We start from the raw sequence: 24555 nt of genomic DNA on the forward strand, positions 1-24555 counted from the left end.
TCGCCCCATCAGACCTGTCTGCAGGAACTGCCGCGGCAGACGGGTCACGTGCAGAGTCTCTTTGCTGTGGTTTATGTTCACTTAATCATCGGAGAAGCAGAAACCCTGTGGTCCCTGGAGTGCGCGTCTCCCACACGAGAGCACGTGCTGGATGCGAAACACTCTGTTTCAGGGAGGGGCTTGAAAGAGAGTCGGACCCCGGGTGCCATCAAGAGGGAGTGGCATTAACGCCTGGACCTGGGCCCAGCCAGTGACAACTGCCCCCTCGCACGTGCCCACGGTGCAGGATGCTCTGTGGGCAGAGGGACACGCACGGAGCCCACCGGGGCACACAGCGGCTGGAGATGGCAGCCCAGGGAGGAAAGGCGGGGGAGGCCGTGGGCAGGGGGCATACACGGAGCCCCGACTTGGTCCCTTCCTAGACTCGGCGATCCGGACACTGGTGTCCGTGCTCCCCTTTACACCTGTTTGTCCACCTAAAAAGACAGCCTTGTGATTTAAGAAGTGTCTTCTCTCCCCGATCACGCTCTGCGTATATGAACGGGGTGGGGCAGGGCGATCGAAACCCACATAAAGTGTTTCGATGCTTCAACACCTGGCAGGATTAATTCCGGGCGGAATCGAAGCGTGCAGACCTGCCCCCCTCCTCCAGACACCTCGAGGTACCGGCTGGCGCGTCCCATGAAGACGGGAGAGTCGCGTTCACGGCCGTGACCAGCAAGCTTGGGGCAGTCTCGCGCCCCAAGGAAGCACAGTGCTGGGAGCAGAAGTGCTGCTTCTGGGTTGGAGCTGGGGCGCTCGGGACAGCGGCAGGTGGACAGGCCGAGAGCCTAACACACGTGGCTGCCCCGAGATGGGCTGGGCTGGCCCAGCAGAGAGCCCCACACCCATCCGACCGCAGCACTCCTGCCCACCAGGCGGCTCTGGTGAGGACCAGGGGATGCGCTGGGCGGGCGGGAAGCTCGGCTCTGAGGCGGCAGGAGCAGGTTTGAACCCCACTCTGCACCCAGCTAGTGGGTGGCCTCAGGCCAGTCACTTGGCACGTGCGAACCTTGTTTTCTCTTTTGTAAAGAAAATAGAATCTACCAGGATGAGTTGTTTAGGATCTAAGGTTATGATCAGAGTGCGGTGTGTATGTATGTTCTCCACGCCCGGCAAAGGTTCAGGAATGGCGAACTCGGTGTTTGTAGCCTCTCCCTAGAACATAACTACCGAGAATAAGGAACATCGACCGTGCAAACGTGCATGCCCTGCTGACTGTTCACGCAGATAAATTCAAGCCGGTGGACTTGCTGGGTCACAGGGGAAGCAGGCTTAACGGCCAAGCCTGGTCCCCGAGTCCTCTGGTTCTTCCAGAACCTTCTCCAAGGCACAGGCACATGGCGGGGGCCGTACCTGAGATGGAGCCCAGGAGGACGCTGCTCTTGATGCATCTGTAGACATAGTCGTAGCTCTGGGCTTTCAGTGGGGAGCCGGTGGACAGGATCGTGTGCAGCGTCTGGAGACTGTGAGTTTCCACTAGAGCCAGAATCACTGAGAGGTTAGAGCCAAACCCGACACCCTCTGCCTGGCTTGCAGGAACCAGGTAACAGAGTGGATCTGATTTCCGCGGCTGGCGAGACAGGGAACGGACGCCCTGGGAGGCACGCTTACCTGGCTTCACGTCTTTCTCTTCCAGCACTGACAGCCACTTCGCACCCGTTCCAAGGATGGTGATGCTGAAGTTAAGAAGACACCAGAAACTCGTCAAGGCTCCTGCATAGTCCAGGCACCAAAGCTTTCTCAAAGGAGTGACCCATTTCGGACAAGATGGCAAAATCCAAGACACGTCATTTCTCTGGGTTGAATGAATGCTTCATATGTAGTTGAAAGCCAGTTCCAACACCTGCGTTACTCTGAGGCCAGCACTGACACGTCTGCAGGGCACCCGGGCTCCCTTTAACCTTTGACTCTACTTAAAATAACTGTCTGCACATAAACCCTCCATCTTCCCAACTGCAGGATGTTTTCTCTCGCGGGGACCAAAGGAGGCCACAGAATCGAGACCCCACAAATTCTGAGCGCTCACGATCGTTTTCCAGGGGAGTGGAGAGGGCCGTGGGAGCTTCTGTCAGGACAGGGGCCATGCCTGGAATTCCTGACCCATCCCCCCTTTTAAATAAGCTCACATTTTTATGAAACTTAGAAAACCACTCTTCTTCTCTTTTTGAACGTTTAGAATCTAGTCCTTTGTCCCCGAGTTTGCACTGAGAACAACACGTTATGCTGAGTAGAAATCATTGTGTTTTCAAGGGGAGAGTGTTACTTCATGTTCTGTTTCCTTCCACGAAAGCTCTACCTGCCTAACTAATGGCTGTTTTCCCCTGGGGGCTGAAGGAGGCCATAAAATCCAGGTCCCTCCTCCCCGCTCTGGGCGGCAAAACCCATCCCTTCGCACCTGGCTGGCGAGACCCGGGAGACAGCCATATGCTGTCTGATGCTTGACGGAGCTCAGAGGCACAGACACACAGAACCAGGGCCGGCTGGGTTGGGAGGGGCAGGATCCATGGCTCAGAACTACTGTCTTTCCTGCCTCCTGTCCCTTTCTTCTCTTCACTTCTCTGGGACACCCTGCCACCACTAAAACCGCAGACGCCTCCTGGGTCGCTGTGTCCTGGTGAAGGCTGTTTTGGGAGCTGGGAGGTCGTGGGGATCAGGAAACGTACACAATCCCCACCCCCTCCTCACTTATTCCATAAACTCAGGTAGTCTGATTAGCTAATTCCCGATAACCTCTGAGAATTAAGGCGTCACCCGTATTTCAACAGGAGACCAGGGACCCATCACACGCTGACAGACAGCAGTGATGGCCTCAGCCACAGGTACAGAGACCTCCAGCCACCAACCACACAGAGCAGCATGCGGATTTCTGCTCATCCCCCATCCGCCCCCTCTCCCCAGGTCGCAGGTGTCTGTCTGCAAACTGTGCCCTCAGCGATGTGTAAAGACTGCCACGGCGTCCCCGGGGCTGGGCCCCAGGCCTGCTTGTGTGAAGGAACGGCCAGGCCTCCCCGTCTGTCTCCAGGGCTTGGGTAAGGCGGTTTAAAAAACACAGAGTTCATGAAGCACGGGCGCCTGTGCCTATGTGCTCAGCACTGTGTGTTTTTCGCGAGTGCTGCTGGGAAGCACCCCACAAAGAACGAGGCAGCTCCCTGGCTCGCCCCAGCCCGAAGCCCTGCAAGGAGCCGCCTGCAGACGCAGCTCCTCCAAGGCTCCGCCAGCCTGAGCCCCGGTCTCCCCGGTCTGCCCTCGACCCCACAGTTCACGGGGGGATCGTGTAGCGCCACCAAGTTCAACGCCCCAAAGGGGTGTCACGTCACGCGGAAGACACCCGTCCTGCGGCACAGCCCCGAAATCACTGGGGGACCCTGCCCTCCCCCCTCATCCAGCTCCACCGCCCGAATCGACTGCCCACATCCCGCCGCGAGGGCCTCCTCCCAGCCTCCGCACCACCCCCATCTCGGTCCCCTTGGGGCCTCGGCACGCGCCGCTCCCCTGGCCTGGAACATGCGTCCCGCAGTCCTAAACGTGAACTGCCTGCCCAGTTGCAAACCTGGACGAAGACCCCAGAGCTCTGCCCCGACCCCAACCAGAATGTTCCCCGGCCCAGCCCTGGAGAGCCCAGCAACACACCCCAAACAAAGGGACAATCCGTCCTCTAACCTTGTTCACGTCTGCAAAAGAACTGCCCAGTTATGAAACGTGTTAGTAAGCCTGTGGGCTGACAGTCAACGAAGATTTCGTCCCTAAGTGCATCAACGTTACTCTAAACATGAGAGGCCCTTACATCACACTGCGAGGCCCCTGCCCGCCCCGCCAGTGCTGAAGCATCGCTCCTCCTGCCACGAACCCACAGGATTTTAGGTGAAAGCACGTCTGACTTGGTGTCACTTCAGCGTCGGGAGGTGGCAAAGCTGGAGTGAAGGCGTCCCACCCCGTCTGACCCGCCCCCTCTCCTGTCACCCGCGTGGGCGCCCCTCACAGGCCAGCGAGTGGCACCGGCCTCGCTGACCTCAGCAGATTAGCCCCCCCAGCCGGGTGAAGGGCCAGGCCCGAGGGGCCCTGAGGGCGGCCAAGGCCACGGCTCAGCTGGCGTCCGGGGCACAGGCCAAACCAGGATGTAAGGCGGAGACCCAGCACGTGCGCTCTACACAGACCCAGACCACAGGGCTGCGAACGCACTCACACATGCACGCTTGCACACACACCTGCACACAGTCACATGCACGCACACACTCATCCACAGGCATGGGTGTTCTCACACCCACGTGTGCACATCCTCTCACACACCCACTTTCCTGTGCACGTGTGCGCACACGCACACCTGCACACATTCACAGACATGCTGCTCACAGTCTCGTGCACCTGTGCACATGCTCACACACACTCACACGTTCACACTCAGGTGCATATACACTCACACTTGTGCACGTACACACACTCAAAGCTGGGTCTGCCTGGGCCCTCCATCCTTCAACTCCATTAGCGCTAAGCCCCGGGGATGTACCTTTCTCCCTCCATCCCTCCTCCCGTGGCACAAGCATACACGTCCAGAGTGTCTCCTCCTGAGCGCGGCTCACAGGTACTCAGGGCAGAGACCTTCCCGGGGATTTGGTTAACCTTTCACTGGCAACAAGCTCATTAGGAAATAAATTTCTTCGCTAATATTGCAAGACAAATGTCAGGATTTAAATATCACCCAGGCCAAAGTTACACTTAAAATATTAATGCCCAAGGATTTAAGAACATTAGCGGTTCCTCCTGTTTCCCCAATGTAAATGGACTCAAAGGTAAAATAATTAGAACATTTCAGAGCGAGGCTGACTTCTGGGCCACAGGAGCTCTGCCAGCTTCCGTGTTCTCGTTCCTGGAAGCACGATCATTAGGCCAACGGTGACCACCAGCCGCAGTGGCGAGAATGCATCAGCTGGCTATGATTAATTCCTCAGCAAAGAAAGTGCCAGTGGAACAGGGTCTTCTGACACTTTCTGGCAATGACGAGGAGGAGGGGCTGGGGGAGACGAGGGGCGACTTCCCCCTTCCCCTGACACTGCCCCTTAGCTGGCCGCTGCCTCTGTCATCAGGATGTCCGCTTGTCGTCTATGAACAGGACTGCGGGGAGGCGGGGGTGCCCTTCTGCAGCACTGGCAGCGGGGCATCTGGAAGCACGCTGCTGAGCCTGGGGAGACCCTCAAGGCGCTGGCCAGCCCTGAGGGCTCGCAGAAAGGCGGGTGGGAAGGCCAAACGCTGGGAACGTCCCAGAGACAGACCTGCCCTCCCCTGGATGAGCATCTCCACACCGTCCCCCGAACAGGTATGTACGTTCAGCCCGGGTTATTCTCCATCACCCTTGCGGCCATGGGCCCCGTGTGAAACAATGCTCTCATCAGCCCTCAGTCTGCCTCTCTTCTGGGTCGCTGCTCTGCAAGTTCTTAGAATCCAGAGTTACAAAAAAAAGACCACGTTCCCTCTCCCGGTGCCGGAGGTTTCAGAGTTCACCCCTGGGCCTTGGGGGGCGGGGCAGCCCCCTCCTCACGACATGGATCTCTGTGGTCGGTCTCTGTCAGGGGCGCCCGCCCCTTCCCACCCTCCTTGACAGCTTCACCTACTCCTGGCACCTCCACACCCTCACACAGCCACCCCCGCCAAGAGGGGGACATCAAGGGTGGCAAAGCATTCCAGAGACGGCAGCCAGGTCCTCAGAGCGGCCGCCCTGTGTCTGAGCATCCCGGGTACCTACCCGATCCTGTCGACCAGGTCCCAGAGCACATTGGGGGTGGGCACCAGCGGGGAGCCGTCGTATAGGACCACGGCCGCCCCCGTGGCAAGAGCAGACACCATCCAGTTCCACATCATCCAGCCGACCTGGAGCGGATGGAAAGGAACACGTGTCAACCCAGCGCCGGGCCGGCTCCCCTCGGCCCTGTCACGCAGCCTCTCTCATCCCTAGAAAACCACCCGATGCTGAGCCAAAGTAGCCAAGAACTGCCCGGCCCAAATGCACGACGCTCTGCCCAGCAATTCCCCGTCAACAGTTTACGGTAAGGGACTTCCCTGGTGGTGCAGAGGTTAAGAATCCGCCTGCCAATGCAGGGGACACGGGTTCAATCTCTGGTCTGGGAAGATTCCACGTGCCACGGAGCAACTAAGCCTGTGCGTCACAACTACTGAGCCCGTGTGCCACAACTACTGAGCCCGCATGCCACAACTACTGAAGCCCACGCAGCTAGAGCCCAGGCTTTGCAACAAGAGAAGCCACCGTAATGAGAAGCCCACGCACCGCAGCAAAGAGTAGACCCCACTCGCCGCAACTAGAGAAAGCCCACGCGCAGCAACGAAGACCCAAGGAAGCCAAAATTAAAATTAAAATTAAAAGAGTTTCTGGCAGGGATCAACGCACACGTGTGCACTAAGACATGTCAGAGAATGTTTCCCGTAGCCTCACTGGTGACAACAAGGGACCGAAGGCAACAGAGGTGCCCGCTGCGTGGTCACGTGGTGCACACATGCCGGGAACCCTGGGCGCTGGAGCAGGCCACCCAGGTCGGACGTGGGAAACAGCGCCTGGCACCCAGCAAGCACTCAGGAGTCGGCCACTGTGCAGCCATCTAAAAGAACGAGGCCTGGCTTTGTGCAGAACAGTCTCGAAGACAGACCGTAAAGTGGCAGAGCCAGCCCGGCAGAGGGTGTGCAGCGCCCCGTTCGTATACAGAACCCCCAGCCCCACCCCTGGGCCTGCAAAGGGGCCCGAGGGGCAGGGGAGTGAGCAGGGTGGACGTGGCTGCCTCTGGGCCCTGGAAGACGCCAAGCTCTCACCAAGTTCCCATGTGCTGCATGAAATGCTTACCACGTGCAAGTAGAGCATTTTTTTTCTTTTAATTAAAAAAAATTTCACAGCCAAGGGGTGTGCTCATAGCCTCACTGACAAGGGCACTCCCATCCACGCTGGGAGAATTTGTAGGCGATTCCAGCCTAAAGCAATATAAGCAACAGAACAAGGAAGCAGGAATCTCTGTCCAGAGGGCAAAACAACCCAATTCCACCCGGTAAGCAAGGATGGCCGGAGGATGCCCATCCATGAGCCTGGAGCAGATGCGGCCCAGTGTCCCGGGTCACCCGGTGTCCCCAGGTCAGAATCCTGCCATCGGGGACCAGGCGGCCACGTGAGGTGGCACCCAAGTGGCAGTTAAGAATCCCCAGACAGGTCACAACAGTGTGAGTGACGCGGGTAAGAGCGCGATGACCAACCTATGCTCCCCCTTTGGCACCATGGAAATGGCAAAGGGAACCAGGGGTCACACAAAAACCTCCATTTAGTTGAGTTGCCTTTTTTTTTTTTTAAGGGTTTTAACATCCTAAGTTGAGTTTCTTCTAATAAGGAATCTTTTTTACTTTTCTTTTTTTTTTGGCCTCACAGCACGGCTTGCGGGATCTTAGTTCCCCAACCAGGGATTGAACCCGGGCCCTCGGCTGTGAAGGTGTGGAGTCCTAACCACTGGACCACCAGGGAGTTCCCAAGGAATTATTGTAATAGGCAGCAGTGGCCACCTCTCCCGGCCACCTCTCTATCCAGCTGTTAAAGTGAGTCAGTAAGTGACAGCATAGGCCTGGCTGGGGCCGGCTGGGGGCACCCGAGGCTGCTGCTGGCACCTGGCAGCCTCCACCGAAAAATGCAACAGCCCCATCCTTCGTGGGCAGGATGTTTCCCAGAAAAGTGAGCTGCTTCTGAGAGAACTGCTCTGGATCCTTGAGTCCTTCCCTTGTCCGCTTGGTGCAAACCCTGTGTTTCTGAATCACCGTGTCCCAGGGAGGCAGCTGAGTTGGAGGTCAGCGTAGCTGTAGCGGCCCCGGGGGTGGGGTTGTGCAATTCAAAACGCTGCTCCTAACGCCCCAGGGCTCGGCTTCCTGTGTGAAAAGGCCGGAGCCTGGCGGGGACCCAGCACCACTCACTGTTCCACCATGGGGGAGGGGGATGGAAGGAAAGCCTGCAGCTGAAAGAAACCCAAATCATTTGGCCCAAAGCCCTGGATTTACGGCTGGGCACCCGGGGAGATGAGGCGACCTGCCCCTGGTCGCACATCAACCCTCCCTCCTGTGTCTGTGTCGGGTCCTGGGGCTCTGGCACAGGGACGCAGCAGGGCCTGTGCCTCGACCTCCCAGGTTAGGAAGATGCCTCAGCATTCTGCTTCCTTGAAAACTCAGAATGGAATTGTCATCCAGGAAAGGGAGCTAAATCACTCTGGAGCCTCTGGATATTTGCGGTCTTGGAAAAAGCTGATTTTGAGTTTTCTTCCCTTGGGACAAAGAGCACTTCCTTCGGCTTGTTGACCTTTCACCTTCCAGGCTTCAGCAGCGTTGGGAACAGCTCCAGCGCCTTGAGCTCAAGCTCTGGTTTGGTGACACCCACTCCACGCTAACCCACGGGAAGGGCTGGAAGCGGGACCACCTCCGTCCTGGGGGCAGGACCGCGGGCCTCCCGTAGGCGCTGCAGTACAGCAGCAGCTCTCGGCTGCGTGCGCAGCCACCCGCAGGCCCCGCCTGGTCTCACGCCTGGATCCCCAGCCATGGAAGTAACTGCTCAAGCCGCCCTGCGCGCCCTTCCTCTGGCTGCTGTAAACAACGGCCACAAACCCAGTGGCCTAAATGCACTGTCTGAGAGTTCTGAAGGTCGGGTGTCCAAAATCAGGTGTCAGCGGGGCTGGGAGTTCCTTCTGGAGGCTCCAGGGGAGGGTCTTTCGTTGCCTTTTCCAGCTTCCAGGGGGCCCCGCGCTCCTGGGCTCGTGGTCCCACGGCGCTCTGGCCTCTGCTCTGTCGTCCGCCCCCTCTGGCTCCACCGCTCCTGCCTCCCTCTTGTAAGGACCCTGGTGATCACCCTGGGCCCCGGATAACGCAGGACACTCTCCTGGTCTCCGGAGCCGCAGCCAAATCACATCTGCAGAGCCCCTTCGCCGCATCAGGTGACACGCACAGGCTCCGGGAGTGAGGACATGGGCGCCTTTGGGGCCGTTATTCTGCCTCTCAGCACGCCACCCCACGGCCTTCCAGTAAATTCCTTTTCCGCCTCAACTGGTCAGAGTCCCTTTACTATTGCACACGACTAAGAACTGACCATCCTCGTGGCATCTCTGGTAAGTTCCTGTCCCCCTGGTTGAGCCACAGATTTCCATCATGTGACACTCCTCCCCACCGCTACAGGCTCAAGAGACTGAATTAATAGTCTCCTCGGGGGCTTCCCTGATGGTGCAGTGGTTGAGAGTCCACCTGCCGAGGCAGAGGACACGGGTTCGTGCCCCGGTCCGGGAAGATCCCACATGCCGCGGAGCGGCTGGGCCCGTGAGCCATGGCCGCTGGACCTGCGCGTCCGGAGCCTGTGCTCTGCAATGGGAGAGGCCACAACGGTGAGAGGCCCGCGTACCGCAAAAAAACCCGAAAACAAACAAGCAAAAAAACAGTCTCCTCGGTTTCTCTAGATTTCCCCAGGGCTCCCAGCAGCAACCGTGGTCAACACAGGGGGACGGGCCAAGCTGGTGCTCAACATTGGTGCCAAGATTCAAGCGGGCAGCTGCCAGGAGGGAGAGAAAGAGTGAGAGCGAAGGATCCCGCAGAAGGGGCTGCTCGTGCACGCGGCCAGGGGTCTGGCGCACGCAGCCCGGGGTCTGGTGCACACTGCCTGCGGCTCGAGCTGGGCTTCTGGCTACTGACATGTGCAGAGGTGGAGAGGCAAAAAGAATAGTAAAGATAAAGGCCTCCCTACCTGAAGGAACCAAAGCCCGCCGTGGGAGGGTGTGGAGCAGGGGGAGGGCGCCCGTCTCAGCACAGCACCGCACTCACCGTGGTGTAGTACAGGATGATGTCACTGCTGCTCATGTTGCCGTGAAGAATGTGCTCCTTCAGGTGCTGGATGAGGGTTCCCTGGGGAGAAGCGGGGGAATGCCGTGTGAACCGGGCTGCTTCCTCCGAGGGCACAGAGGCACGTGCAGCCCAGACGCTCGGCCCTGGGGCAGGAGGGGTCAAGGAACAGGCAGAGCTCTGAGCACCCTCACCGTGACGAGCAATGCTCCGGTCCCTCTGCCACCTGACCCCTAAGGCTCGCCGGGGACACGAGAGGAAACCCTGACCCGACCCTGCCGGCCTGCAGGCTCCGGGCGCCAGGTGATCAGGAGCACAGGGGACCCACCAACCTCAGGCAGAGGGGAATGAAGACCACGGAGCGGAGAGCCACAAAGATGAGGGTAAAAGGCTGGGTGCAGGGACACCTGCCCCTCCAGACCAGGGCACTACAGGCCAGCCCTGCTCCCTCGTGGTGGACGGGGAAGACTGGATGCCTGAGCAAGACTGTCCCCGGGGTGCACAGCCGCTGCTGGGTCTGCAGCTCTGAGAGCCTTGGATCAGAGCTCAGGGACTCCTTGGCCGAGGGGTAGCTCGAGACCCTGCTTTCAGCTCAAACGCCCCGTCAGACCCCTCTCTCCCAACCCCGACATGTGATCTATTATTTTTTATTTTAATGTTCACTGGGCAGTATATTCACTTGGACCGAAACTCGAAAGCATACACCATGACAAGCCCCCCCACCCTTCTGCAACCAGTAACCGTATACGTTTCCCGTGTACATTTCCAGGTATGTTTCTTGCCTATCTGCATGTATTTATTTATGCTGGTTTTTTATTTGGATGCACTGTCCTGCAGTTTGCTTTTTCCCTTTATCAATAGAGGGAGCTTCCCTCACGGTTTTTTGTACAGCTGTATAGTATTCCACTGCCCAGACCCCACTTGTTCCAAATGACTCTGTGTCGTCTGTGGCTCACAGGGAGGACAGGAGGCTTCCCAGCCCCAAGGACAATGCAGAGAGTAGAGCAAGGGGACCCTGAACCAGCTGTTTCATCGCTCGGTTTTCCCATCCTTTCAATGGATCTTACACAAGATCCTGAGGCTAGATGAGGGACGCGGCCCCTCCGAAGCCCCTGAAAAGGCCAACCACTGCACTCAGTCTGGCCACAGATGGGAGCTGCCAGCTGACGGCAACGGTGGCCCTGGTTGTTTAGGAACTATCGGGACCCACATATTAAAGCCAGTCTTGATGACCCTCATTGTACCCAAGGGAAACAAAAAACAAGCCAGGGCTTCCCTGGTGGCGCAGTGGTTGAGAGTCCGCCTGCCGATGCGGGGGACGCGGGTTCGTGCCCCGGTCCGGGAAGATCCCACATGCCGCGGGGCGGCTGGGCCCGTGAGCCATGGCCGCTGAGCCTGCGCGTCCGGAGCCTGTGCTCCGCAACGGAAGAGGCCACGACAGTGAGAGGTCCGCGTACCGCAAAAAAAAAAAAAAAAAACACAAGCCAGTAGGAGGAGAAGATCGCTTTCAAAGCTCAACAGAAACAATCCTACCCAACAAATTCTCTAACTCAAGAGCCGGCGCTCCTATTCCCGAATCTGTCCTGATGGCACCCCGTCACCAGGCCCGCAGCGGGGACGCCTGCCCTGGGGACGGACCACACGGGGGTCGGAGAGACAGTGGTAGACAGGCTGCCGGGAGGGAGAGCCCGTTCTGAGGGCTCCCCGAGGCCACCCTGGGTCTGCACGCGGGAGCCCAGAGCCCGCTGGCGTCACCGTGTGTGCGCTGCGGGGTCAGGGACAGCACGCCCGCGCCCACCCAGGACAGTCACAGCCTTCCTCGGAAAGTCCCTCCACACACACTGCGCGCACTCAGAGCAGGCGGGTGACCACGCGGGGACAACAAACATTTCAGGAACCCTTTCGATGAACGCTAAGTGTTCACGTGGCAAATCCACAGAAAGGACTGGGAGCTCCTGGATTAAGGGAACGCGTGGCAGATCCCCCTCGATTTCCCTTTTCACTTAGATTGGCCTCTAAACTGCATCTTCGCCAGTACGGTCTGCCTCCATAAGCCCGGCCCGTTCATAACCCGCCACGTACCCACCCGCTCAGCACCCTCACCCTCTTGATGGCACAAAACTCTCCTTGGCTTCCCTCTGTATGAACCTTAATGAGTTGCGTCAGTAGCTCGTCCCTTAATTTCTAAATATTTATGGCAAGTCTGAATGCTTTCCCCGAGCGTCAGGAAGTATAAGCAGCATGGTTTCTGGATCTCGAGCAAGAAGAGTAATTTAAAAGAAGGAAGAGGGAGGCTGTTTTCTGGGCTCTTCTGTGGGCTTAGAAACCACAAAACAGCAAACGAGGATCCCAACCTCCCAACCCAACCCTGATCCTGCTGCCATGCCAGCCCCAGGGGCACTGTCGGCAGTCCCCCCGCGCTGCTTTCAAGTTTCCTCTCGAGGTAACTCTTGAAAACAGGCAAGATGCTTAGTCACTTCTCTGGAGATGCAAGAGCCCAGCGAAGCCAGAATTAATATAATTTTTCCTGACTTTTCCATATTCTAAATATACCAAGCACAATGATTTTATGAGCAAACTACATTTTATCTAATACATTTTTATGTTCCACTCCTAAAAAAGGGACATTCGCTAGGCAAAGAGCACTAAAAATAAAAGTACAGTCGGGCATTTCAGTTTTTCCTAAAATGTGCTGTCTTCCCACACACACCCCCCCAACGCCCTTGCCCGCAAGGCCTCTAAAAACACTCATCTCTGTGGCCGGATATTGGGCCTCCGACCAGGCACACCAGGGGTCCCCCTCCAGGCAAAACACGATGCCAGCAGCTACACCTTAGGCTCTGAAAATGCCCCACTCAGCGCGATAAAACAGGATGGTGAGCAACAAGAACTCCCTCCTACAAAGAGGCCGCTGGGCTCGGTCAGCGCTGCTTCCAGAAATCAAGCCTTTGGCCCCCGATGTCCCCTCCCTCCCGCTCCGTGGTTCCTGAGTCGCCCACTGTCTGTGAACAGGCTCATGTGTATCTGGCGGTTATAATTCCTAACCTGCCATCGGATCTTCCTTGGATCCAAATGCAGGTAATGACAAAATTGTATTAACCTCTTTCCACGTTCTGATGAAAACACTGTGTCAAGAGCTGTATTAAGGCGTTAGAGTGATTCTACGGCAGGGGTTCAAACAGCTTCTAGATGTTCTAGCAGAGAACAGCTGTACAAGCTAAATGAGCTGGGATAAGAGAAATTTTATATTTCACGTTCAAATACCGCCATCTGGCCGAGCGATAGCTAGAAGGCTGTTAGACAACGTGAGGTTTCTCCACTCAGATAATCCTCGGGCCTCCAAGAGGGGAGGAGGTTAAAATGAGGCCGATAGGGTGGGCGCTCGTCCACCGCGATGGATGTCCTTAGGAAGAGAGGAAAATTAGACCCCAAAGAGACGCTGGGAACGTGCGTGCAGAGAGGAAAGGGCACGTGAGGACACAGCGAGAAGGCAGCCGCCTGCGAGCCGATGACAGAGGCTCAGAGGGAACCAGCCCTGCCCACACCCCGGCCTTGGACACCCAGCCTCCAGAGCCACAAGGAAGTAAATCTTCGTTGTTTAAGACCCCCAAGCCCGTGCTATTTTGCTACGGCAGCCTGAGCTGACTCACACAGCACAGTAAGTCTTCCCTCAGTTAACCACACTTTATTTATAACATAACCCGGAGGCTTTCAAACTTTTTGACCCCAGCCCACGGTCAGACAGAAGTTTGGCGACGCCGCCCAGCACGTGCACCGTCCGTACCCGCGCTTACATGACAGCTTTGAGAAAACACACCAACACCTCTTAGGACCCTTGATGCGCTGATATTTTCTCTTCTCACCTAACCTGTTTCCTTCTGTTTAAAATGCCGGCAGATGGCCAAAAAACACATGAAAAGATGTTCACCATCACTAATTAGAGAAATGCAAATCAAAGCTACAACGAGGTATCACCTCACATGGTCATAATGGCGATCACCACAAAATCTACAAACAATAAATGCTGGAGAGGGCGTGGAGAAAAGGGAACCCTCTTGCGCTGTTGGTGGGAATGTGAATTAGTACAGCCACTATGGAGAACAGTATGGAGGTTCCTTAAAAAACTACAAACAGAACTACCATATGACCCAGCAATCCCACTCCTGGGCCTATACCCTGAGAAAACCATAATTCAAAAAGAGTCATGTACCAAAATGTTCATTGCAGCTCTATTTACAATAGCCAGGACATGGAAGCAACCTAAATGCCCATCAACAGACGAATGGATAAAGAAGATGTGGTACATATATACAATGGAATATTACTAGGCCATAAAAAGGAATGAATTGGGTCATTTGTGGAGATGCGGATGGACCTAGAGACTGTCCTACAGAGTGAAGTAAGGCAGAAAGAGAAAAACAAACATCGTATATTAACATATGTGGAATCTAGAAAAATAGTATAGATGACCTTGTTCGCAAAGCAGAAATAGAGAGACAGACATAGAGAACAAATGTATGGACACCAAAAGGGAAAGGGGGGCAGCGGGTGGGAGGAATTGGGAGATTGGGACTGACACACATACACTATTGATACTATGTATAAAATACATAACTGATGAGAATCTACTGTAGAGCACAGGGAACTCTACTCAGTGCACTGTGGTGACCTAAACGGGAAGGAAATCCAAAAGAGAGGGGATATGCGTATAACGGATTCACTTTGCTGTACAGCAGAAACTAACACAACATTGTAAAGCAACTCTACTCCAAGAAAATTAATTTAAAAATAAATAAATAAAATAAAACGCGGGCAGGGCCCATCTGTTAGACTCACAATACCCTAAGGGGTCATGACGTGCAGCGTGACTGTCACCGGCTCGCCCGGCGCAGGCCCTGCCCTGGTGGCGCTGTGGCGTCCCGGTACCCCATGGCGACGGGGCCACAGCAGCTGGGGCAGCAGCCCCCCACTGCCCGGCTCGAGGCCAGATCTCGGCGCAGCACCCCACCTGGAGAGCAGGGGCAGGGTGCCGCCCTAGCCAGCAGGAAGCCCCCAGGCAGGGATGGCGTGCAGACCTACCCCGGCCGAGTGCACCATGCACTTGGGCGCTCCGGTTGTGCCCGACGAGAACATGATGAAGAGCGGGTGGCTGGAGGGCAGCTGCTCGAACTCCATCTGCGGGGCCTGCGCGCCTCGCCCAGTGGCCAGGAAGTCCTCCAGGAACACGCTGTGGGCAAAGAGGCACGGGAGACAAACGGTGAAGGTTCTAGAACGCCGGGCGGGGTGGGGGTGCGGAAATCTGTCGAGTCCTCCCATTCACCCCCCTCCACGTCTACCTGGGGGATGACCTAGATTCCAGGGACCTGCCTTGTCTGGAAGCTTCCCAAGAGAGAAGGGAGAAGTCGGGGCTCACGGATTCATGCTAATTGAATAAAAAGTGACTGAGTGAAAATTTCCGGTTGCTTTTTCTTAATATTTATTTATTTATTTCGGCTGCTCTGGGTCTTAGTTGCAGCAGGCATGCGGGATCTAGTTCCCTGACCAAGAATCAAACCTGGGCCCCCTGCATTAGGAGCTCGGAGTCTTACCCACTGGACCACCAGGGAAGTCCCGAAAATTTCCGCTTGCTGTATTAGCACCGTTGATGGGACCAAGGGCTGTCTCTCCAGAGAATCTAAGCGCTTTAATAAACACTGTGGAGAAGGATCCCTTGCAATTAACACATTGGCTGTTTGTATGCAAACTCTGCGGAGGAGGGGGTCTGAAGTGATGCTCAAGTCCCCGGAGCCCAGGCGCTACTAACTGTTTGCTACTAGCTGTCTGATCAGCAGATGCCTGGTTTCCCCAGGTTCCCCAAAGGCAAGCTAGAGTCCAGGGTGTCTGAATCCTTCCCTTTCCCCCCAGGAGAAGGGAGGGGAGGAGGTGCCGGGTTGTGTAAGCTCTTCTGACACCTGAAGGGCACAGCCAGAAAGTGGTGCCAAGGTCCCAACTCGAGAGTTTCTGTGACAGAAAACCTGCAGGGCAACTGTTCTCACTATTTTCCTGTATCCTGAGGTTTACAATGGCCAGATGCAAATATCTGTCCAGGAACAAATAAAATTAAGCCCAGCTATCGGCTCCAGCCTGAACAGCCTGCCCCTATCCTGCCCCCAAAGCGGCCGTAAAGCGCCACTGCATGTCACCAAGAACCGCCGAAGGGGCTGTCTTCTGAGCAGAAACAGGGTAGCGGAAGCCACAAAGCCACCTTGGGAGAGAGGTGGTTTCTCTATTTTGAAATCGGCGGAAACATCGAATCCAAAACCCCGGCCCTGTTCCTCCACTGGTTTAGAAGGGAGAAGAAAGGGGAAAAATCGAAACTACTGTTTTGTCAAATGGAACTTTCTTTCAAGGAAAGGGGAGAAGTCAGTTAAACTCGGCCTGCGGCAAACTGCCAAGGAGAATTACTCTGAAATACAAACGGATGCACACGAAAAAGTGAAGAAGTGTGCTGTCTTGCATGGAAAGGCACCCTGAAAGATGAGGATGTGGGACTTCCCTGGTGGTCCAGTGGGTAAGACTCCGCACTCCCAATGCAGGGGGCCTGCGTTCGATCCCTGGTCGGGGAACTAGATCCTGCATGCGTGCCGCAACTGAAAGATCCCAAATGCCTCAACGAAGATCCCACACGCTGCATCTAAGACCCAGCGCAGCCAAAATAAATAAATAAATACATAAAAATAAATCTTTAAACAAAAAAGATGAGGATGTCTCCTGGGGGAGGTGCGGCCATTTGAAATGGGCACCCCAAATAATTCTGAGCGGTAAAGAAGCAGACCCTTCCTCTCCAGAGTGTCAGGAAGATTATTCACTGTGGAACCTTCCAGCCAATGAAAACCCCATTCCGCCTCCACCTCCCATCCAAATCCCATTTACACAAAGGGCCCAATCGAATCGGATGCTCCACACGGAGAAAAATGTTTTCTTCCCATTGGTCTATAAATCACAGTAAATAGCGATTACTTTTGTTGCTTCCTCTAAAAAGGAAAAACCCAAAGGGCAGTCCCCCCACAGAGACACAGAGGCGCTTTCGGTTTATCTGCGGCACCCAGCAATCAAAGGCTGGAGAGCGCTGGGGGCCTGCTTCCCGGGGGGACCGGGGCTGCGGAGCTCTCCGCACGGCCTGAAGCTAAACGAAGTGGTTCATGTTGCTTCTGGATGCGCTCACTTTCTATCAATCACCAATAAACACACTGAGAAAAATAAAAGCCGGGCCACCGCGGGGCCAGCAAACCGTCCTGTTTTCCTCCTGGCCTTTGTGCATACGGCCCCGTCAGTCAAACCAGGGGAGCTATATTCACGGCAGGAGTGTAATTTATCAAGGTGGGCAGGGTTCCCACAGTCTAGGGGACAGTCCAAGCGCCCAGGCGTGCCTGAAAGGACCTGCACATCCCGACCCGGATGCTCCAGAGGACACAGCCCACTCTGGCCTGCAGCTCTCACCTGCTCATAATGACAGACGACGTTACTGAGAGCTAACTTCATGCACACTGCTAAGCCTGCGAGGAAGGTACTGTTACCCCCATTTTACAGATGGGGAAAACAAGGGACAAAGAGGTTGATCACTGGCCCGGAGCCACACAGCTGAGATCTGACCCGAGCAGTGTGGCTCGAGACCATGGCCTTAAAGGAACAGTCACTTTGCTGCAGCTCCCTTCAGCCTCTGGAAGCCTGGTACTGCAGCTGTCCCCAGACCCTGCTCACCTCTCAAGGTCCCTCAGGTGTCACCCCCCCCCCAGGCCCCACAGAGAAGCAACCACGCCCTTCTCTCACCTCCTGGGCACTTCCTGTCCCCAGCTCAGTGAGCACGGCTGTGTCTACTGGGCCCAGCGGTCACAGCTCCCCCTTCCTGCAGGCGTGTCTTGTCCCCCCAGCTCGACTGTAAACGTGGGGGACAGCACATGAGCTCTAGCCCCTTCCATGCCCCCCGGAGGGCGCCTGCACAGCGCCGCTCAGCCACGCGTCCACCCCGTCTGCCTGAGTAGCGAGGCCTCCTCGCCGCCTCCCTCCCCCCACGGCACACACAGGATCCCCACCTGCGGCTCCGCCGCCACTTCTCATGAGGCCTGAGGCCACTCAGAGACTCCTGCCTGCAGCCCAGATGCGAGGCTAAAGGGACAGGTTTACCTGCACAGGTAAACACACCTGATCTCAGAACTCGCTCCTCTATGATGGCTTACAGAGAGATGAAAGGTGTATAACAAGAACTTTGGGAAGATATCAACTTGGACCAAACCATAATCCATTTTCTTAACTGTTCAGAATTAAGGTGCTCACCATTCTATTCCACGTCAAGGCCTGTGGTCCATTAGCTTATAAATGTCAGAAAAGCAAAGGAAGATGCCATTAGCAATGGCAACAAAAAATAGGTTGTAAAATGAAAAAAAATACATATATATTATGTATGTGTATACCTTTGTGTGGATGCATGTGTGTATATATACATGCATACAAATAAACATACATATGAACCACATACACAGAGGTGTATGTGTGTCTGCACATACGCACATCCTCACACATATGCACCTGTGGATACACATTAGTCACCGTTCAGAACTGCTGTGGCCAATCCAGGGAGCCAGCCAGGCCCCATCCAAGCCCACCACTTCCAAGGGACACAAGACAGGAAGAGTTAGGATGCCTGGGACAGTCTCTGTTCTGCCACTAAGTTACCACGTGGCCCCAAGGGATTCCTCCTGGGGCCCTCGGGTCCCCATCTACAGAATGACGATTTTTAACTAAGACATCTTGCACCTCTAAAACACTCCAACCCCAAGTGCAAAGATCCACAGAACCTGCAGCCCGGTGGGACTTTGAGTGGGTTTCACATGCAACCAGTGATCAGCATGCGGCTGGCTTACCTGTTTGGAATCTTGGAAATGTCTATCTTCTCTCTGGAGGAAACGTAAGGAATCACCACCACTTTTTTCAGGTCTGCTAGTCCTGAAAACAGCGGGGAGGAGAAAACACAAGCTTACAGGACACAACATACCTAGTCGCTAATCTTTTTCTTTTTTGCTAAAACGGAACACAACCTAGGACTGAGACTACTCCATTTTTGCAGGGCTCTTGGGACCCCTGGGGGGCTCTCACCCCTGCACCGTGCCCCCCACGCCAGCCCACGCACCTTTAACGACCTGCTGCAGCTTGTCCATGTGGTCGTGCTCTTTGCCATTGTACACGACGGCCTCCACAGAGAAGATGAGCTTTGGCTGAATCTGAGAAAACCGGTCCAGAACGCCCTAGAGTGGAAGGAAAGCGTCGTCATTGTTCATCCAAAAGGCAAAATCCTCCAGCAGCCAACGGGACGGCTGCATCTCCAGGGAAAGAAAAAGCAGCGTGCCCAGCGCGCTAGCCACGTCCCCGCGTCCCCGTCATCCAGAGGCCAAGAGAGACAGCCAAGCAAACGGGACATGCACCCGAGACAGGATCATCACTTCAAAGAAAGCATCGGTACAAAGAAACACCGGACGGACTTACAGACATACACTGAGTCTATCAAATGGGAAAACACAGGGTGAGTATCTGCACGACCACAGAGATCCCCCATTTTACAGCAAGAGCCTCCCAACACAGCTCCTCTGGCACATGTAAGTGAAGACTCACCTTCCCAGAAGGCAGCTCTGTATGCAAAGTGGTGCCACATTTAGGCCCTCCTTTAATCTTCAATCAAAGAGGTACCTGAATCCTCTGAATGATATTTCTTGCCAAGCAAATGTATGAACTCACAAATGTGTACACTCGTAAACAAGCCCCATGAGAAAAAGCAGGCTCTCCACACCCAGCTGTCTGTCTCTCCACACACGGAATCACCGTCCCGCCAAGCATCCACCTCTCCCTGAGAGAAGGCGCACCCCCCGTGCACACGCGGATCTTGTTTCGGGAACTGCTGTGAACTGCCGCACGCAACCTCATGATGCATTGATACAACCTGCGTGTGACACCGAGGGTGACAGGTACAGGCCCTCTCGGATGGACTCCCCTCCCGCTCCCCTCTCAGCCTGCCAAGTGCAGACCGTGGTGGAGCCATTTCCATCCACAGGAACAGCATCTGGAAGGCATCACCCAGATGGCACTCCTAATCCCTCAGTCCAATGCAGCGGCTCAAGGTCAATGCCTGGGCTATCCAAGGGTACCAGCAGTGATGCCAGAACCTCCGTGTGAGGACCTGATGGGCAGGGTCTCCACCCCGGCTGCAGGTTAGAGCCACCTGTGGCGTGACGATTAATTAAACTCATTAGGTAACTAATGAGCTGGCCTGGAGTGGGCCCGGCACTGCTTCTCAGAGCTCCCAGGAGTCAGCACAGCACATGCCTAAGACAAGGGGAGGCCAGGGCCCCTCGGAGGGGTCCTGGCGACAACAGCATCACTCGGGGCCCCAGACCTACTGAACTGGAAGGTCTGGAGTTGGCCCAGCAATCTGTGTTTCCACAAGTGCTTCGGGTGATTCTAATGCACCATAAAATTTGAGACTCTCTGGGCTAAAGATTCAAGGACTGATTCTATTTTCAATGCCTTCAGATTTTCAAGACCAGAAGCTGAATTAACAGAGAAGAGCTGCGGGCTGAGAGGAGGAAGAAGCATTTGTGTATTCCATCTACTGTGCCAGGCAAGCAAACAGAGTTCTTTCTCCTTGGAACATATAATCTATTGGGGTGGGGGAGTAGCAAAGCAATTATAAATGTCTTTGTTTCCAGTTTCTAATTGTTTTCAGTGAACTATACCCATGGTTTAGGTAGCCAGGAAAATGAAAAGAAGGAAGGCAAGAAGGGAGGGAGGGAGGGGGGAAAGGGAGGAATTAAAGCCATAAGGGAAAATTAATGATGGACTTGATCAATAAAACCAAAATCTTTTTTCCAAAAAGATCAATAAAATAAGCCTCTTGACAAATCTGACCAAGAAGACAGATATTTCTAGCTAACACTTACATAGTACTTACTACATATCAGGCACTGTCCTAGGCACTTTACTAATATTCACTCACTTAATGCTCTGACATAGAATTATTATTCCCATATTCCAGATGGATAAACTGAGGCACACAACCATACAAAATCGGAAACCACACTTTACTACAGAAAGAGGGAATAATAAGTGACAAAGCACTATGTTCAATTTTGTTAATAAATTCATGAAAGCCAGATGAAGTGGATGATTCCCCAAGAAGATATAAATTTATCAAAAATGATTCAAGGGGCTTCCCTGGTGGTGCAGTGGTTGAGAGTCCGCCTGCCGATGCAGGGGACACGGGTTTGTGCCCTGGTCCGGGAAGATCCCACATGCCGCGGAGCGGCTGGGCCCGTGAGCCATGGCCGCTGGGACTGCGCGTCCAGAGCCTGTGCTCCGCAACGAGAGAGGCCACGACAGTGAGAGGCCCATGTACCGCAAAAAAAAAAAAAAAAAAAACAGGACCTGGAGGTCTTGGTGAGGCTGGCAGGTTGGGGACCCAAAGAACAAGCAGCCCCGCACCTGGAGATGCCCACGAGCCCAATGGGCGCGGGAAATCCAAGCAGATGGGGGGGGAGACGTGGGAGAGTTGGAGGAATGGGCAGGCAGTGAGCAGAGGGGCAGGGGCAGGGCACACGCAGAGCCCAGGGGCTTCAAGAGAAGTGAGTGATGCTCCCCAGCATCCTCAAGCACAGGCCTTGTCCCCACCCCTCCCTGGAGCAGCCTGCGCAGACAGGCATACGGCCTGCCAACAGACGGCGTCCTTTCAACACCAGCCTGGCAAGGCGAGGGGAGGTCACCACCGCGTTTGTGAGCAGGTGAATCCACGTGTGTGGAGACCCCGCCCCCATACCTGTAAACTGCCTGGTAACCATCGCACACGTGTGTGCCACGGGGCTAGAACTTACTTCGTAGTCAGTAAGGATGTGGCCCCATTGTAAAAGAACCAAATAATTAAAATCAGGATTTGCAAGAGAGTGGCAATTCTCCCTTTATTATAGAGAAAATTCTTCAGTGATTTGCAGCAAAAAATTGAAAGTAGGAAAAACATTCGTGTTTCACTGCAAATTTCAGAAACGTACCCTTTACTGAAACTGGGAGACCATCTAAAGTGTAAAACGGTGATGTCAGAAATTAAGAACAGGAGCCTCCTTTTTTTTTTTTTCTTTTTGGCTGCGTGGCATGCAGGGTCTTAGTTCCCCGACCTGGCGTCGAATCCCTGCCTCCTGCAGTGGAAGCTCAGAGTCCCAACCACTGGACCACCAGGGAAGTCCCAGGAGCCTCTTTTTAAAGCAGAGATTTGCAAACCACTGAAGAGGACCATCCTGGGCCCCCGTGACCCCTCTGTCCCGCCCCAGGCCACACCTCATCATTAACTCTAGATGCTTCGCTGCAGGTTTTAGCTACTGGAAAAGAACACAGAAGACATCTGAGGCTCTGGAGTCATTGCTTTGTCCCAGGTCCTCAGCACACAGGTACCGGTGCCCACATGAGCAAGCGCTGTGTCTCGTGACCCGGACCAGGGCTTCCCGGCCAGGAGGGCTCACCCTTGGGAGCTGGCAGGTGGTGCCAGCAGCCGGGGGCCCTGAAGTCACCAGGCTGATACATTAACTGTCATTCACTGCTCAACAATCACTCCAAAGGATCGTGCACATGGCTACCTGCCTCTGGCTCTACACCAGGGTCCCAGCAAAATGAGGACCGCTTTCCAGAACTCAGGGCACAGCGAAGCATCTTAGTAGAACGGCGTTTGGCCCTGTCACTTTCTGACCGAATAGAGGGCTCTCCTGAGGCTCAGGCCATCATGCCCCCAACTCCCACAAGCAACTGTGCTGAAGGCCGTGGCCAGGGCGGAGCCAGGCTGCCATCTAGTGCGCGTGCGCTTCCAACGAGAGCCGCCACCCCGGAAAACCCGAACCAGCCTCAAACCAGGGAAGGAACGCCAGGGATGCCGCTCCAGAGCCACTGGCTGCATCCTCTGCACAACAGGACCTGGGACCAGAGTCAGCCAGAGTGGTCTGCGGTGGTGACATTTTGCACAAGACAGACCCATGAGGATGGGCGCAGGGTCAAGGCCAGCTGCTGATGCTACAGGCAAGCAGGAGGTGGCTGGGCCCCAGCCCATGCCCTAAGCCTCCAGCCCTGCACCAGGTGGCTCAGACCCGCCACCCGAGGCCAACCCAGGAGCTCTGCTCTCTGGGAAGCCCTCAGGCAGGGGCTTCGTTCGGGCCCTAGAAGGCCCCGCCCCCGCCCCCACGCTGCAGGATGCTTCTCCAGCATCACAACTGCTTACAAGTTCCAATTCACTCAGAAACACCCACTCTCTACTCATCGGGAACAGCTGACATTCACCAAGCTGGAGGGGGGGGCGGGTAGGTCTGAGCGCTGTCCCAACCCCAGATGGGTGTCAATGGTGTTGTCCTCACAAGCCCTCCTACGGTGTGTCCCCGAGGACACAGAGACAGGAAGCGGCAGAGGCGGATTCAAACCCAGGCAAGAGCCTGCCTGCTGGTAACCTCCACGCCACATGCCTTCTCCAGCCCCGAGGCTCCTTCACCGCTTCCCAGCAGCACAGCTCAAGGCCTGCTGAGGGATCCAAGGACAACAGTGCCCAGGGACAGGGTCCCAACCCTCCAGGACTCCCCAAGAGGATGGCCTGGTCCCAAGCAGCTCACACGGCCTCACAGAGGGCCTTGGGGACCAAGAGGCCCCCTGGAGCTCCGGGCTCAGGTCAGTCCTGGCTGCCCTGCCTGGGTGGTCCGGGGTGGAGGCGATCTGGGAGAGGCCCAGCAAAGCCCCAGGAGGCACAACCACGGCCACCAGCAGTGAGGTCTAGGGTGACCACCCCCTCCCCGAACTCAGCAGGGCCCAGTCCTCATCCCATGGGGCCAGGGCCGGCCTCAGCCAATCGCCTCACTGCTCCAGGCCTCTGTGTCGCGGAAGCACATCTGTCCCTCCTCTGCACGGTGTGGGGGGAGATAAGAAATACCTTGAGAGACCTCCCCGGTAGTCCAGCAGTTAAGACTTCGCGTCCCCGATGCAGGGGGCCCAGGTTCGATCCCTGGTCAGGGAACTAGATCCCGGCTGCCGCAACTAAAAAGATCCCGCGTGCCGCAACTAAAAAGATCCCACGTGCCGCAACTAAGACCCGGTGCAACCAAATAAATAAATAAATATTTTAAAAAAGCAAAGAAATACCTTGAAAACCTTTTCCAGAAGAGCAAGTCTCAAGGCAGAGGTTGAGTATCAAGCTCACACCCAAAATGCCCAGCCTGTGGACAAGGCACATGGACTGCAGGGCAAGGAGCTGGAACAGCGCCGTCCCTGCACCTGTATCCTAAGTGTATCAATCCTCCCGCGTCAATCACAGGCCCACGCAGTCTACGCTCGTATCATGAGACTCTCTCTTCCTGATGCCCCTGCTTTGCACGTGAGGATAAATAACTCACCCAGGAATGCATGGCCAGCAAAGCCAGGCCAGCCCTTAGCCCCTGAGCTGCACTGACCGGTGCCCAGCACAGGGGCCACGCCCAGAGCAGAGGAGGAACGGTCAGGGACGTGGATGCCCGGCATGTCATCTAACGGGCCCAGCCTCGTGGCTCCTGAGGGTCCCTCATCCCCGAGGTTCTGCAACCAGTAAAGGTTCCTGATCAGGAGGTAGGGGTCCCAGGAAGTCCTGCT

At 55.5% G+C, this 24555-nt stretch overlaps 1 protein-coding gene across 4 annotated transcripts in view; it reads right to left on the bottom strand.

Moving 5' to 3' along the window:
• Nucleotides 1-24555, bottom strand: part of AACS (acetoacetyl-CoA synthetase) — a 49700-nt gene that overhangs the window by 11847 nt on the left and 13298 nt on the right. For 3 of the 4 annotated variants that reach the window (XM_082640273.1, XM_082640271.1, XM_082640272.1), the window contains exons 6-12: nt 19055-19169; nt 18789-18870; nt 14968-15115; nt 9871-9951; nt 5780-5904; nt 1654-1718; nt 1396-1518 (exon numbers count right to left, since the gene is read on the bottom strand). In XM_082640273.1, the coding sequence (XP_082496399.1) occupies nt 1396-1518; nt 1654-1718; nt 5780-5904; nt 9871-9951; nt 14968-15115; nt 18789-18870; nt 19055-19169 (739 nt within the window). The remainder of the gene's footprint in view (nt 1-1395; nt 1519-1653; nt 1719-5779; nt 5905-9870; nt 9952-14967; nt 15116-18788; nt 18871-19054; nt 19170-24555) is intronic. The other variant, XM_082640274.1, reaches the window with a different exon arrangement.

The sequence above is a fragment of the Mesoplodon mirus genome, assembly GCF_964341445.2.
Source record: "Mesoplodon mirus genome assembly, chromosome: 13".
NCBI lineage: Eukaryota > Metazoa > Chordata > Mammalia > Artiodactyla > Ziphiidae > Mesoplodon > Mesoplodon mirus.